Source organism: Neodiprion virginianus, chromosome 7, assembly GCF_021901495.1.
Source record: "Neodiprion virginianus isolate iyNeoVirg1 chromosome 7, iyNeoVirg1.1, whole genome shotgun sequence".
In the NCBI taxonomy this organism is placed as follows: domain Eukaryota; kingdom Metazoa; phylum Arthropoda; class Insecta; order Hymenoptera; family Diprionidae; genus Neodiprion; species Neodiprion virginianus.
Window position 1 is genome coordinate 9,570,137 of NC_060883.1, and position 14,688 is coordinate 9,584,824.

The 14,688-nt window shown below is 35.3% G+C and overlaps 1 protein-coding gene and 1 long non-coding RNA gene across 3 annotated transcripts in view; both read right to left on the reverse strand.

Moving 5' to 3' along the window:
* The window catches only part of LOC124308978 (protein O-GlcNAcase), a 139,928-nt gene extending 130,240 nt beyond the window's left edge, over window positions 1-9,688 (reverse strand). Inside the window, exons 1-3 of one of the 2 annotated variants that reach the window (XM_046772179.1) lie at window positions 8,682-9,688; window positions 8,424-8,475; window positions 7,930-8,263 (exon numbers count right to left, since the gene is read on the reverse strand). In XM_046772179.1, coding sequence (XP_046628135.1) covers window positions 7,930-8,263; window positions 8,424-8,475; window positions 8,682-8,754 — 459 coding nt within the window. In that variant the 5' untranslated portion in view covers window positions 8,755-9,688. The remainder of the gene's footprint in view (window positions 1-7,929; window positions 8,264-8,423; window positions 8,476-8,681) is intronic. The other variant, XM_046772178.1, reaches the window with a different exon arrangement.
* Window positions 1-12,728, reverse strand: part of LOC124308985 (uncharacterized) — a 372,645-nt gene extending 359,917 nt beyond the window's left edge. The window contains exon 1 of the long non-coding RNA XR_006909155.1: window positions 12,655-12,728. This is a non-coding gene — a long non-coding RNA (uncharacterized LOC124308985). The remainder of the gene's footprint in view (window positions 1-12,654) is intronic.
* Between the last annotated feature and the right edge of the window lie 1,960 nt (window positions 12,729-14,688).

The window sequence follows — 14,688 nt, forward strand, 5'->3', positions numbered from 1 at the left end:
ACAGACCTTGACAATTTGTACATGCTACAGAACAAAACAGTCCAACTTTTTTGCAACCACATTTATCACTACATCCCTTTTTGCAGTTGCAAAAAATTGTGTTTAGCAGTTTTTCTGGCGCAGGAGGGAGTAAAGTTTGAACTGGCTCTAATGAATTGTCGACCAACTTCCAACCCCATCTTTTGGGTCTAGCTGATAACCAAGCCAAACTTGAACTAGGTAATATACCCGAAAAAGATGTTGATGAGCAGCCGCTGAGGTTGAAGGAAGACAAGCTAACTGCACTTGTTTTTTATTTCGAGTATTTTTAACGAAACATGCATATCGAAACTTATCTAAGCACGTAATTTTTTTAGGAGCTCCATACATGGAGAGAAGAAAGCGAATTCCGTTGGTGATAACTTCTTGTGGAGTTGAATTACTCTTTTTAAACACTACAGCACATTGAACTAAATCTTGTTTTTCAAACATTTTAAAAACAGTTGTTTTACCCCTCCTGAAAAATGCAGATGTCGTATCATAGCCAGTAATTGCATGTAAAAATAGTGCATGATTTGACACTTTGCAAAAGTAGATAAACTTTCTTATGAATATATTAACAATTGATGTTGAGCTTTTCCAGGTTTAAAAAAAAAAAAAACAGTTTTTTCGATTGGAGTTCGAGCAGTGAGTAATACGAGTAAGTCTACATCTTCACCTACGACAATAGTTGTATTTGTTAAATTGAATTGCTCTATTGCTGTTTCAATTATCATTACATCAGCATCATTATTAGCTTGTTTTACCAATATATTTTCAGCAGTAAACTTTTCTTTCAACATTGCAATGAACCGAGATTTGTTGTGAGTATTTGCAAGAAATTTCTGTTGACTGGTGGAAACTGTCATAGATTGATCAAATAAAATATCAGAAGATGAAGATGTTGCTGAAGTTGAATGGGAGACAGATGTTGCTCAAGGTTACACTGACGTATAAAATGAGGGACTGCGTTTCTTTTCACCCGAAATTCTCATATTCATAATATTTTATATGTGTAAGTTACACTGACCGATAGAACGATATTTTTACTTGTATTACAGCTTCAGTGATGTATATACGTGGTGTACTTATTAGGGTGGGCCAAAAAAAATGAGTATTTTTTTTTTTACTTTATACTCTGAAAATCGGTTGCTAGATACCTCTAAAGAATTCTCACCAAATATGAGCTCTTAATTTTGATAACAAGGTCCTCCGCTTTACAATTTTGCATTTTTTCCTGAGTATTAGAAACAAAAATTCATATCTCTTCGACAACTGTTCGTTAAAAAATATCTCTCCTCATATTCTTGTAGGAAATCGAACGCTCTACAAAAAAGGTCTCTTACAATTTTTTCATAAACCTTACCGTTTAAAAGATATCAAAGCTTAAAGTTTGATTATTTTAAGAGAAATTTCTGTTTTGCTTATGCATTTTTTAACTCGCTTACAAAAAATTTTGATGAATTGCGCAACTCATAGTTTTGTAGGAAATCAACTGCTCTACAAAAATGGTGTCTTATGATTTGTCGATTAAGTTAAGCGTTTAAAAGATATTCATCGTCAAACTTCAATGCATACTAATTTTAACAGTTTTTGATGAATAATTCGAAAAATTTCAATTTAATTCATAAGTTTCATGAAAATTTATTACAATGTGAGTTCCTAAGAAAAGAGAAATGTTTTAAACTATTTTTCTTTTATGTTTTTAGTTCTATATATTACATATTTTTTAATTTTTAATTTTTAATATATATTTTTATACTATTTTTCTTTTATTTTTTTAGTTCTATATATTATATATTTTTTAATTTTTAATTTTTAATATATATTTTTATACTATTTTTCTCTTTTCTTAGGAACTCACATTGTAATAAATTTTCATGAAACTTATGAATTAAATTGAAATTTTTCGAATTATTCATCAAAAACTGTTAAAATTAGTATGCATTGAAGTTTGACGATGAATATCTTTTAAACGCTTAACTTAATCGACAAATCATAAGACACCATTTTTGTAGAGCAGTTAATTTCCTACAAAACTATGAGTTGCGCAATTCATCAAAATTTTTTGTAAGCGAGTTAAAAAATTCATAAGCAAAACAGAAATTTCTCTTAAAATAATCAAACTTTAAGCTTTGATATCTTTTAAACGGTAAGGTTTACGAAAAAATTGTAAGAGACCTTTTTTGTAGAGCGTTCGATTTCCTACAAGAATATGAGGAGAGATATTTTTTAACGAACAGTTGTCGAAGAGATATGAATTTTTGTTTCTAATACTCAGGAAAAAATGCAAAATTGTAAAGCGGAGGACCTTGTTATCAAAATTAAGAGCTCATATTTGGTGAGAATTCTTTAGAGGTATCTAGCAACCGATTTTCAGAGTATAAAGTAAAAAAAAAAATACTCATTTTTTTTGGCCCACCCTAGTACTTATACATATTATGATGATTACAACTCTTTCAACTTTTTGAATCGTTACATCTCTAAAACGGTGGCTCTTAGGGAAAAAAGTAATTGGACATTTTTTATAGATAATTATCTGATCTACAATTTTTGTCTGGACTAATTTCATGATAAAACTTACCGTTTTACTGAAAATCGCGAAAAACCCGTTTTTGTGACCTTTGACCCCGAGTAAATTTTTTTCCAGGTGTCGGATCAATGAGGACTTTTCACATTTCATTTATAACAGTGTTTTGAACAATCCTGCCAATTTTCAGCCAAGTTTGAATTATTGTAACCTTGGATGTCTAAATTGACCGGACTATATAGAGCTGATGGGAGTGATGAAGAGTGAAGGCCTATGTGTTTCCGAGCACGATTTTGTTGGCGAAAAAACAAAAAAAAATGCGGAGCGTTCAAAGTTGGTGAAACGATGTTTTTGAGCGATAGCGAGGAAACTATCGATCTGAGAGAAAAAAAGTTTTATAAGAATTTATAACTGTTGAAAAGACGAACAATTTGGCCGGTCACAAATTGAAATTTACTAATTTGTTCTCTTGCAAAGTAATAAAAACCTGATAAAACGACCATTTCTACAATAACGAATAATTTATCCAATAATGCATGTACATCTTTGAAAGTCTCGTAATATATGTCTCTTGGTAGATCGGAGAAAAGCTATTTGTTATTAAAAACCCGATTTGTTTTGAACGGAATTTCTGGGCTGACATATTTTCGAGGAGCAACAAAACTGAAAAAATATTAATCCCGAAGAGTCCCACTATTATGTACACCATGAGACAAAACGATTTTTTACAATTAAGTGGGTGTAAAATGACTCCAAAAAGGGAGTACGCTTTTTACTCGCAAACAAATGGAATTACTCCGCCAATTTTCATGTTACAGAATCAGTATTAGCATTATTGAAAAGCTGTTATTTTTACACGGATTTATAAAAAAAAAGATTCGTTCAAAGTTAATCAGGGGGGGGGGGAGATAATTTGTTTTCAATAATTATTGCAGCTGCTCTTTTAAACATAGAGAGATAAAATTTGGGTACAGTATAGAAAAAGACTCTTACTAAGCGTCATAAAATTTTCGAAGACATTACTCATGAATGGACTGTTCATTTTTGCGGTTAATTCACGGTTAAGACGTGTGGCCGCGTATGGCGACGGAGTGGGGGACATCCATCTCCGCCTGGGCGGCGCTTGCGCTGAAGGTGAATTCGCGGGTTCAAATTCCACGAACTTGGAATATCTCTTGATGACAATGAACGTAACGAGATGTTTTTTTTTTCAATCTCGGCTAGCTTTTTTCGTGGATCGTGAATTTATTATCAACATCTCAAAAAAAATATCTTTGAACCTCGAAATTTGTTTATTAATTTTTCATTTTACTCATATTTAATCAACTTTCGGATTTAATGTGAATTGCCTTTCATAATTATAAAGTTCCTCTATGAGTTTACCGAAAAAAATCGACTCAATGAAAAATATGTTGTTTCCGAAGCATGGATCATCTAGAATAAATACGAAACGTATTTACGTTTGAACATGGCGTATTTAATACAACAAACGGTTATAAAAAGTACCGAAGCAAAAAATACAAACGTCAAAAGCCCTTGAAATTGAGGCATACGTAAATACGTTTCGTATTTATTCCAGAGGTTCTGTCCCTTATATTCCGATTTTTCCGCAAAACGTAATTACCCGTGCTCCGGAAACAATATATTTTTCATTGAATCGATTTTTTTCGGTAAACTCATAGAGGAACTTTATAACGATGAAAGGTAATTCACATTAAATCCGAAAATTGATTAAATATGAGTAAAAAGAAAAATTAATAAACAAATTTCCAGCTTCAAAAATATTTTTTTGAGATGTTGATAACAAATTCACGATCAACGAAAAAAGCTAGCCGAGGTTGAAAAAAAAAAACATCTCGTTACGTTCATTGTCATCAAGAGATATTCCAAGTTCGTGGAATTTGCACCCGCGAATTCACCTTCAGCGCAAGCGCCGCCCAGGCGGAGATGGATGTCCCCCACTCCGTCGCCATACGCGGCCACACGTCTTAACCGTGAATTAACCGCAAAAATGAACAGTCCATTCATGAGTAATGTCTTCGAAAATTTTATGCCGGTTAGTAAGAGTCTTTTTCTATACTGTACCCAAATTTTATCTCTCTATGTTTAAAAGAGCAGCTGCAATAATTATTGAAAAAAAATTATCTCCCCCCCCCCCCCCCCTGATTAACTTTGAACGAATTTTTTTTTTATAAATCCGTGTAAAAATAACAGCTTTTCAATAATGCTAATACTGATTCTGTAACATGAAAATTGGCGGAGTAATTCCATTTGTTTGCGAGTAAAAAGCGTACTCCCTTTTTGAAGTCATTTTACACCCACTTAATTGTAAAAAATCGTTTTGTCTCATGGTGTACATAATAGTGGGACTCTTCGGGATTAATATTTTTTCAGTTTTGTTGCTCCTCGAAAATATGTCAGCCCCGAAATTCCGTGCAAAAAAAATCGGGTTTTTAATAACAAATAGCTTTTTTCAAAAAGTATCAATTGATCGAGCTCCGGTTTTGTAAATTTTTTTAGTTTACCAAGAGACATATATTACGAGACTTTCAAAGACCTACATGCATTATTGGATAAATTATTCGTTATTGTAGAAATGGTCATTTTAGCAGGTTTTTATTACTTGGCAAGAGAAGAAATTAGTAAATTTTAATTTGTGATCGGCCAAGTTATTCGTCTTTTTATACCTATAAATTCTTACCAAACTTTTTTTTCTCCCAGATCAATAGTTTCCTCGCTATCGCTCGAAAACATCGTTTCACGAACTTTGAACGCCACGCATTTTTTTTTTTTTTTGCCAACAAAATCGTGGTCGGCAACACATAGGCCTTCATCGCAGCCATTAGCTCTATAAGAATATATAGGTCTCATCCGTCCTGAATTTGTGTCGTGCAAAAATGCTTTATTTCCTGGACTACATGGCAACCGCTATAAATAACGCAAATGTTTTCTGCTTGAATAAATCAAGAAGAACGGGAGGCTGAGAATCTACTCACCAATGCTGAAGAACTGTTGTATAGACCAGGAATTACGGATTAGTGATGAATTAAAAAAAAAACGGTGTTTTGACGCAATAAGCAATCCTGATATTTTAAACTCGTTATTCTCGAAACCAGGTTTTTCAAATCGACGGACATAACACGATAACTATTTGACCGATTCACTCTAGATTTGGACAGCATGTGCTTCATTCCTTTGTCTTGGAATTCAGTCGGCCAGATTGTTGGTACATTATTTTTTCATTTTTTTACTCTAATGATTGGGCAAAAAAGTGATGAATTAGGTTTTTTATTTTTATTTATACGGTGGCCATTTTTTTAAATCTTCAAAAATCAAAACCGTGTTTTACTGAAGTTCTAGTTTCATATCTTAACTTCGAAATGACGTTTGGTTTTTTTTTTCAAATCAGCCGTTTAGCCAAAAGGCTGTCCACCGCCAAAAAAAGGCTTTTCATTTAACCAACTCCGACGGGCACCATTTTCAATATTTTCTGATACACAAAATTTTTCATATATTGTACATACATACATTCACATAAATAAACTGATAGTACAAATGCAATAAAATCACCAAAAAATTGACGTCTTCTCGGTCTCTAATGTACATTCCCTCTCAAGTCTAAACCTCGTCAACAAGTCGCACGTCGAGAGGTAAGTAAGAAAAGTTGATACGTAGATCTAACAATTTATTTAAATATTGAGGTTAAACTTTTGAGGCAAGAAATCGAGTCTTCCGTACGTTGTTTTGCCCACGGAGGATTTGTAATTTTTTTTTGCTAACATTGACATACCCATAATAAATTTGAGATTAAGACTTGCTTCTGAGGTTTTCACGGAAGCTGAGCGTTTTTGAAGTCTTTTTGCAAGCCGCCCTCACGGCCAAACTGTTCAAGTTAGAGAGGCGCCATCTATAACTTTCCGGTGGAAGATTTTGTGTTCCACAAGTGATTTTATGCATTTTAGTCTACCTGTAGGTGTTTCAGAGTGTTCGCGTTGAAAGTACCCGCAATGTGAAAAATTTGCAGATTTACAAAGTTTTTAATTATTTTTCAAAAATATACCTAGCTACAATATACCCAACAACTCGGATTCTCATTGCATAAGATGGTATGAATATGCAAAGACATTTCAACGTAATGTTGAATTTTGATACAATGTTAATTATTTCAGCCAGCTATCAGATTTATCTAAATTGCACTGCACCACCTTTCAAATTTTTTTCACCAATCTGTTTTTTGACATAGGCTCTCTAATTGTAAAAAACAAGCCAAGTTTTTTATAACAAGCACCTGATGCGAAGAAAAAAATTTGAAACAGCTCAAAAGATATCACATTAAAGGTTTAAACTCATAGCTACAACAAACATGACCAAATCTCGTGATGATAATCTTGTGTCACGATTCTTTTGAGCAGTCCTACCACCAGATACATTATTAGTGCAGAACAAGGTTAAGCTTGTTAACATTACGTAACAATACATTTTTTTTTAAATCATCATTTTAAGCTTTAGCGTCAGTCTAAACTGCTTCTTGCAAAATAAGTACATATCGCGTTATTTAAGAAGCTTGGTGAGCCAAAAAACTACTTCTCACGAATAATATTACAAGAAAATCGAGCATTGAGTATTTATCAAAAATGTCAATACATTCGTGAGAGATTTTTTTTCTTTTTTTGAACCATATGAAAATGAAAGATACTGCAATCATGAGGCAAAACTTACATGTAATTTTTCATTTCAAATCGCTTCAAAATGAGAAAAATAGTGTTGTTTGATTTCACTCAGCAATAATTATTTTATTCACAAGACAATTTTCAAAAGTCTCACTAGAAAGCTTTTTATTCGCCACGTTGGTACTATTAAACCTTTAATTTTACAACATTACATCAATGCTAAATTTGATGATCAACAAAGAGTAACATTGAATTGGCTACCTAAAAAATATAGAATCTGTATGAGTGTTTTTGTATAAAATAGTTTTCTGAATGAAATAAGCTATCATAGAATGAAATCAAACGAATCTAGTAGATTTATCGTAATATTGAAGCTATTTGAAAAGAAATATTGATTTTTAAACTTGTTTCATTACGGTATAGTTTATTTTCTAATTTCTTAAGAACACAATGTACCTTACAAACACATAAATTGATTGAATGCTCAAAATGCTACTATCTTGTAATAAAATCAATAAGAAGTATCAACAGTTTTTTGTTCATTAGCTTCCTAATGTCACAATGTATAATGCACCATAATTCATTCGATATCAAATTAGCAAATTAGCCATCCTATTTGAAATTGTCTTCCTACGTTACTATCATGTTCTTTAGCCTCACATTTTTTTAACATCATGAATAAATAGATCACACCGTTTTGATGAAACTTACTTGAGCGTGTGCGAAGGACTGAAACACTTCTTTATCAGCTTCACTCATTTCTGGTTCAATATCGTCGAAGAGCAGAGCAAATGCGATGCAACCGAACTGGCTAACTTGCTCCAGTTTCCTTTTTAAAGCAGCAATTTCTTTTGGACTAGAATAAGTAATATCTAAGCCAGGTGACAAGGCATAGTAAAAACTGATTCCACACTCCTTAGCTGCAGTTATAAGACCAGTTAAGTGCTCGGCTTCTTCGACTGTATATAAATCTCGCCAGTATGCACGATGTTTGTAATCGTCTTTTGGTGCATAGAGATATGAGTCCATTCCCCACTTTTTCATTCTGAAACCGAACGGGAACAGTTATTTGCTATATTTCACAAACAAAGAAAATATGTCAAGCAGTATGTGAAATGTTTCCATTAGAAAATCTAAAGATGTGATCGACAACACAATAAATTTATTCTGTTATTATCTTTCAATGATTGAAAAGACATTCTTACTTCTGGAATAAATCCTTTCTCTGTTCTGTTGTCCAAGGGCGGCCGTAGAATCCTAAAATAATGAGAATAGATGTAAATTTCAAGTCGATTGAACGCATCGGGCTGGGGTTAGGGTTGTAACAATAACATTATTGTGCCACATTCATCATTACTTAGCTCCACATAAGGTCAGAGAATACTGATGTGGTTTGATTGAAAACTTCAGTGGTGATGTGGTGTTCAAGGGGAAGTATCGAAAGATTATGAACAAATTGTTACCTTCAACAACGCCACATATGAAATTTCCATTCTTCGTATTTGAATTATGGCTAGCTCCATTTGTCACCGCCATCGTGAAATACAAAATATGTTTTTGTTTCGATTTCCTGAGTTCGAAGTTTAAAATAAAATTCGAAACGTACAAACTCGACCTGCGTAGTAAAAAAACAAGGCAAAACCATAAGGTTTAACTTTCTACTTCAATTTAAACGTCACTGAGTTTGCATGGTACACAACAGTACACAACGACAAGCTTTAGTTATGTAAAAACTACACTCGGGTAAGACTTCGCCAAAAGTAGGATCGATTTCTATTCTCACGAATTGTTCACGATCGGTGGTACACTCGATACAGTAAAAACATGATAACTTTCTACCATATTGTCATAACGTTTTCACTGGCTTCACTCGATGCGCACTGAGTGCAAGTTTCCTAGAATTCCGCTACTTATTAAGCTCCATATACTTTAGCCTCACATTAACACCCAGGTGGGCTAATATTTTTTGAACCCTTCCTTCGTCGTTTGTTGGTATTTAATAGTGAGTTCCTGACGTTTGATGGTGAATAGTTTAATCGTTATTAATAAAACAAATTCGACTAGGGATTTCACGTGACGTCAGCCCTTCATGATTGTATTTTGTGATCGAGCGCTACCTTTGCAGAATCGTTTGTTGGTATTTATTAGCGCTTGTCCAACCTTCAATAGTCCCACAATTATCTGTGAATATTGGAAAAATGGCCCAAAAATAAAAATAAGAGGACAGGGGCAGGATTCTGAACATCAAGTGAGTTCGAGTTAGTGAGTTCTACAGTTTTCCGCTCTCCATGCTATTATTATAGTCGATGGTTAATGAACATCACGGTCGGTACAGAGCTTATCGATGTTAAATATTATTACGAAGTGGCACATGCTGTTCATAGAGAGCGATAGCTAAGAAAGAAGAGAAAAATAGATGTTCTGACGTTTGTTTGTATTAATCATACATAACCTCTTATTCCTTCTCAAAAGGTTGGGTCAGCCCCAGGGTCTTACATACAGGTCTGGAAACTCTGGTGGTGGGGGGCGACTCACTTCTTGAGTCCGCTTTCAATAATTCTTAGATTGGCCGCAAGGGTCGCTGTAACCTAGTAGGGTCACTCGTGTCACCTGTGAGCGACAGAGACAGAAAAAATTTCTCTCTGTTGGCGCAGGCGCGCTACAACCTAACCGGCCGTACTAGATAGTAGCGACAGCGACGCAGTGCCGAAACTGTAAGCTACAAATTGATTCAATGTGTGAGTCACTCCTAGCCACGGTCTTACACACGGAGTTTCCAGACCTCTATGTAAGACCGTGGTCAGCCCCCTGACACACGCTGCTAAAAGTGGTTTGCAAAATGTCCCTCGATTCTGTCGCCAATTTCCACCACTAGTGGCGCTAACAGTTACCTGACGAGCTTGCGCGCGAGCCCACTGCTCGTATACTAAAAAATTGTACGCGTCTTGTCCCCGTTTTTTAGTTTCTCTACGTGGCGCTAGTAGACTTCTGACACGCTCGCTGCCCTCGCTGACCGCGCGCAAGCTCGTCAGACAACTACTAGCGCCACTAGTGGTGGAGATTGGCAGCAGAATCGAGGGACATTATGCGAAACACTTTTAGCAGCTTGTGTCAGGGGGCTGCGGTTATGTATTGTGCAGCATGTTGGGAAATCATCCACTCAGATACGCTACCTGACGGATCAAATATAAACTACTCTATGCAGGTCAAGCTTAAACTGCTGATATCAAATATAATATGTGAGAAATGTAGTTTAAAAGTGTTAAACTTTTTTTTACATATTAAGTAATCAATTATTATCTATAAGCTTAGTTATTACTTAAAAACATCTTAAATTTCAATATTTGATCAAAAAATTTAATCATGGAGTTTCCACCACGAGAAAATAAAAATAAAACTTTCTGCTGCGTGTATGGGTGTGATAGCAAGTCCAGTAAGAACAATACAGTTCGATTTTACACTTTTCCTTCGGCAAATTCTAGTTTTGTAGTAATCAAAAATAAATTTGGTGAAGATGAAGTAATTGATCGTCGATTAGCTTGGATAAAAGCATTGAAAATTGGGAATGAGGTTACACAGTCAAAAAAAGTGTTTTCATTACATTTCATCAAAAATGACTTCATACCAACATGTAAGTAATTACCTATAGAATTTCATTTCATAATTATTTGTTTATCATCAATATGAAATGAAATTTTTTGTAGTGTAATATTTGTCAGAAAAAATAAAAAACAATGAACATTAAATTTTATTTTTCATTGCAGCCAATGTTACGATATTGCACCCGCAATTTCATGCGGTGGATCTTTTAAACGAGAAGTTTGGAGACAAAATGCAATTATTTTATACTCATTATCACAACTAGTATCTGATTGCTGTAGGCCACATTTCATTAGATGTCCCGCATCAAGTATATCTTCACCACCAATAAAATTTTTATGACTAGGCTGAGTATTTGCAAACTCACAAATTTCTTGTATTGAAATTTTCATATTTTATTGAATTTTTTTTGAAAATTCGAGTTTAATAACTGTAAATAAATACACGCTTTCACATAAGAACACGAAAGCTGATTCAAAAATGCGTTTTAGAATAGTTACTGCTTCTGCCGCAAGGAGAAGCGACGCCCCCGGCAGATTTCCCAATAGGTTATTCGTGGTGTGAATCGAAAATAGATTATTTCAATTTTTAATCGCAGATAAATATAAAGTTTATAGCTGAAATGGCGCATTCGTGTGTTGTGCAGTGTTGCGGAAATAATCGTACAAACGTAAAAGTTTCTGATGGGTATATCAGTTTTTTTCGTTTGCCTCAAGTTAACGTGATGTAACACCTAATTTCCGTAATTCATTTTTTGTACCTGGCATTGACATTCGAATTATTCAATGTTTTGAAAATTAAGTGTATTCTCCAGAACATGAATCCCGTAACATTATCGCTACAACTCCGAACCACGGTCTTACATACAGGTCTGGTAACTCCGGCACTTTTGAGTGGTAGGGGGTGTCACCGTTAGTGAGGCACACGGTCTTGTTTCCTATCTATCCGCTAGGGGCGCCATTGGCCCGGGGTATGATAGATATAGATGTATACCGATAAGATAACCTGCTCATCGAAGTTTTTGACAGTTCATAACTCAGTGTAAAGTGTGTAAACGGTGGATCATCTCCACAAGATCTCAAACTGTCTCAAAAGTTGTGAGCCCTCGCTTGATGTTTATGGATTTTATTGACTTAAACATTTGAGGATTCCGTTAAAATAAAACAATTATCACGCCCGCCATGGAATGCTAGTAAACATCTCAATCATTTTTTATTCGCATCTTTCTTCATTTTTGAGTGTCATTCAGGATTGTTGATTCCGAAAAATCAGCTATTCGGATCTGATTTATGATTGGCTCACCCCGAGGGGGCAGCGCTGCAGACGGCGAAGACGAGAACCACGGTTTTGCCTCATTATCTGAGTCATTCCCCACCCTACTAATTTCCGGACCTGTATGTAAGACCGTGCTCCGAACATACTCAAAAGACCCATCATCCTTTCCCCGCGCAGATTCAACGTTACAACAATTATTCACTACAGATCTAGGGTATTTTGACGCCGTTGGTACCGGATTTACTTAAGTCCAGTCCAGCGCGAGACACAAATTTTTTTAGAGAGAGAAGCTGCACTCCTAGGCACACCATGGGTGCGTTCGTAGAGCACGCCTACGCGCTTTGAGCGCTAACGCTTACGGACCCGTTCGACCCATGCATACTCACACCACGGGTGAGGGGCGATTTCATTTCGGTCGCGATCGATGTTTATATACATATATATATATATGTCGGAGAAGAATTAAGAGGATGCATCATCGAGTGAATTCGAAACTTGAACTTTGAATGAGTCCGCTGTATCAAGCGTCAAACGTTATTCAACATGCTTTAAATATAGAACAAACAAATGGTTTGTTTATAACAACGCTTGGATGAAATCGACAGTCACGGAAAAGCAAGCGAATTGACCGGACGTGTTGGGATCATCGCGCTTTTTACAATGAGCAATCCACGAAATGCAAATCCTATATCCTCTCCGCCTTCCCGAGGCTTCACCCCGACATATATATATATATATATATATATATATATATATATATGTTCCGAAGAGAATTTGGTAAGAATTGACTATATATATATATGTAGTCAATTCTTACCAAATTCTCGTCGGAACTTTACGATGACAGCTATGCTTTGGATAAAATATAAAACTACTAAACGACAAATTTTCGAGGACGATTTTTTCGATGCGGATTCCTTTCATGAATACCGACTCCATCATTGGCTATAAACATCTAAAAACGAACCTTAACAATAGCTATTACAGGAAATTGACTTGCATCGCAATGTATATGCGTACGTATACATGAGTATAGGTATAATAAATATATGCGCTACAGTTAAACTAACGCCTGGAACTATTGCCTAACTACAATTGCTTCAATTTTCACGAATAACCGGTCGGCTATCAAAGGTCGAAATTTCACTATCCAACACCACCAAATGACCAACAAACGATTGCTAACACGGGAAATTGCATTTCAATGCAATTTACAGTTAAGAAGAAGCTGTAGTAAGTTAAATGGGCTGGGATTTGGACAAACTCCCAGAACTAGTGTTTAACTACAGTCGTTTTATGTACTTTTTTTGGAGGGGTTTGGTGGGAGGGACGAGGGCTATGTTTTCAATTGTTACAGATAATTGAAGGACTATCATTGGATGGGAAATCATGAATAAACAGGTTCATAAAGTTAGCACCCGAAGTCAATACAATCGACTGAAAGTAGTTTAGAACGTTTGCGCGTGGCTTCAATATGAAAAATATCACTCGCTCTCGTTTGCGCGTTCACTCGTTTCGTGAAATATGCAAATAAAGATAGGATGCTGAAATTCAGCACCCGGTTTTTGAAAATGGTATTATGCGAAAGACTCATAGAATTTTGAATACATTGTCATGTCAATCGTTTGCGCGTCGTTTGCGCAACCAGCACCGCAAAGTAATTATTAGGCAGAAAATATCAAAATTACCAATAAAAAAATTAGTTTTTCTAATTTACAATATTAGCCACCAGAATAAATTATTGCACATGCGCCGAGAGCGGTTTATTTCCGTGTGTTTCAGATTCCAACCAAATACTAGAACCAATGTGATAAATAGCTGAAATATGCGTATCAATCACTTTCAATCGATCACGCGGTTTGCGCGTCGCCCAAACCTGAAAAATATTACAATAATTCGTTTGCGCATTCGCGCGGTCTTAAGAAAAAGTGGAATGAACACCGGGTGCTGAATTTCATCTCGTCTCTAGAATCGTTTGCGCGTTGTTTGCGCAAACTGCACCCGCAAGAATTATCCAAGAAATAACAAAGTTGGTGTTATAATGCAAAGCAAATATAAATTACATAGAGGGCCCAAAAAATTCAGCACATTTTCAACACCATACGATAATGAAATATTTATTCAACGTCCAAAGCATGCTCCTTGCACAACATAACAAGAGTAATACATATTCTCATTTTGGAGTGATCAATCAATGTGTCGGTGTTGATTTTGATATTTTCTGCCTAATTACTTCGCGGTGTTGGTTGCGCAAACGACACGCAAACGATTGACACGACAATGTACCCAAAATTCTATGAGTCTTTTTTTGAGTCTATTGACTTCGGTTGCTAACTTTATTAAGCTCTAATAAACACCACCAAACGACCAATAAATGATTCTCCGACACGCAGGACTCAAATCACGGTGTAAGAATAATAGGTGGTCCAACCGCGGCTCGGCGACTGTAATTATTTTCACATAGTTCTGTACTTGTACACCAGACAGCTATGGGTCTCTATAAGTATATGACCATTGCAAACAATAATGGCGGCATGTAGTATACCAAAGCGAGGTGGGTAATTTTAGGTTAATCATGAGATGAGCGTGTGATAT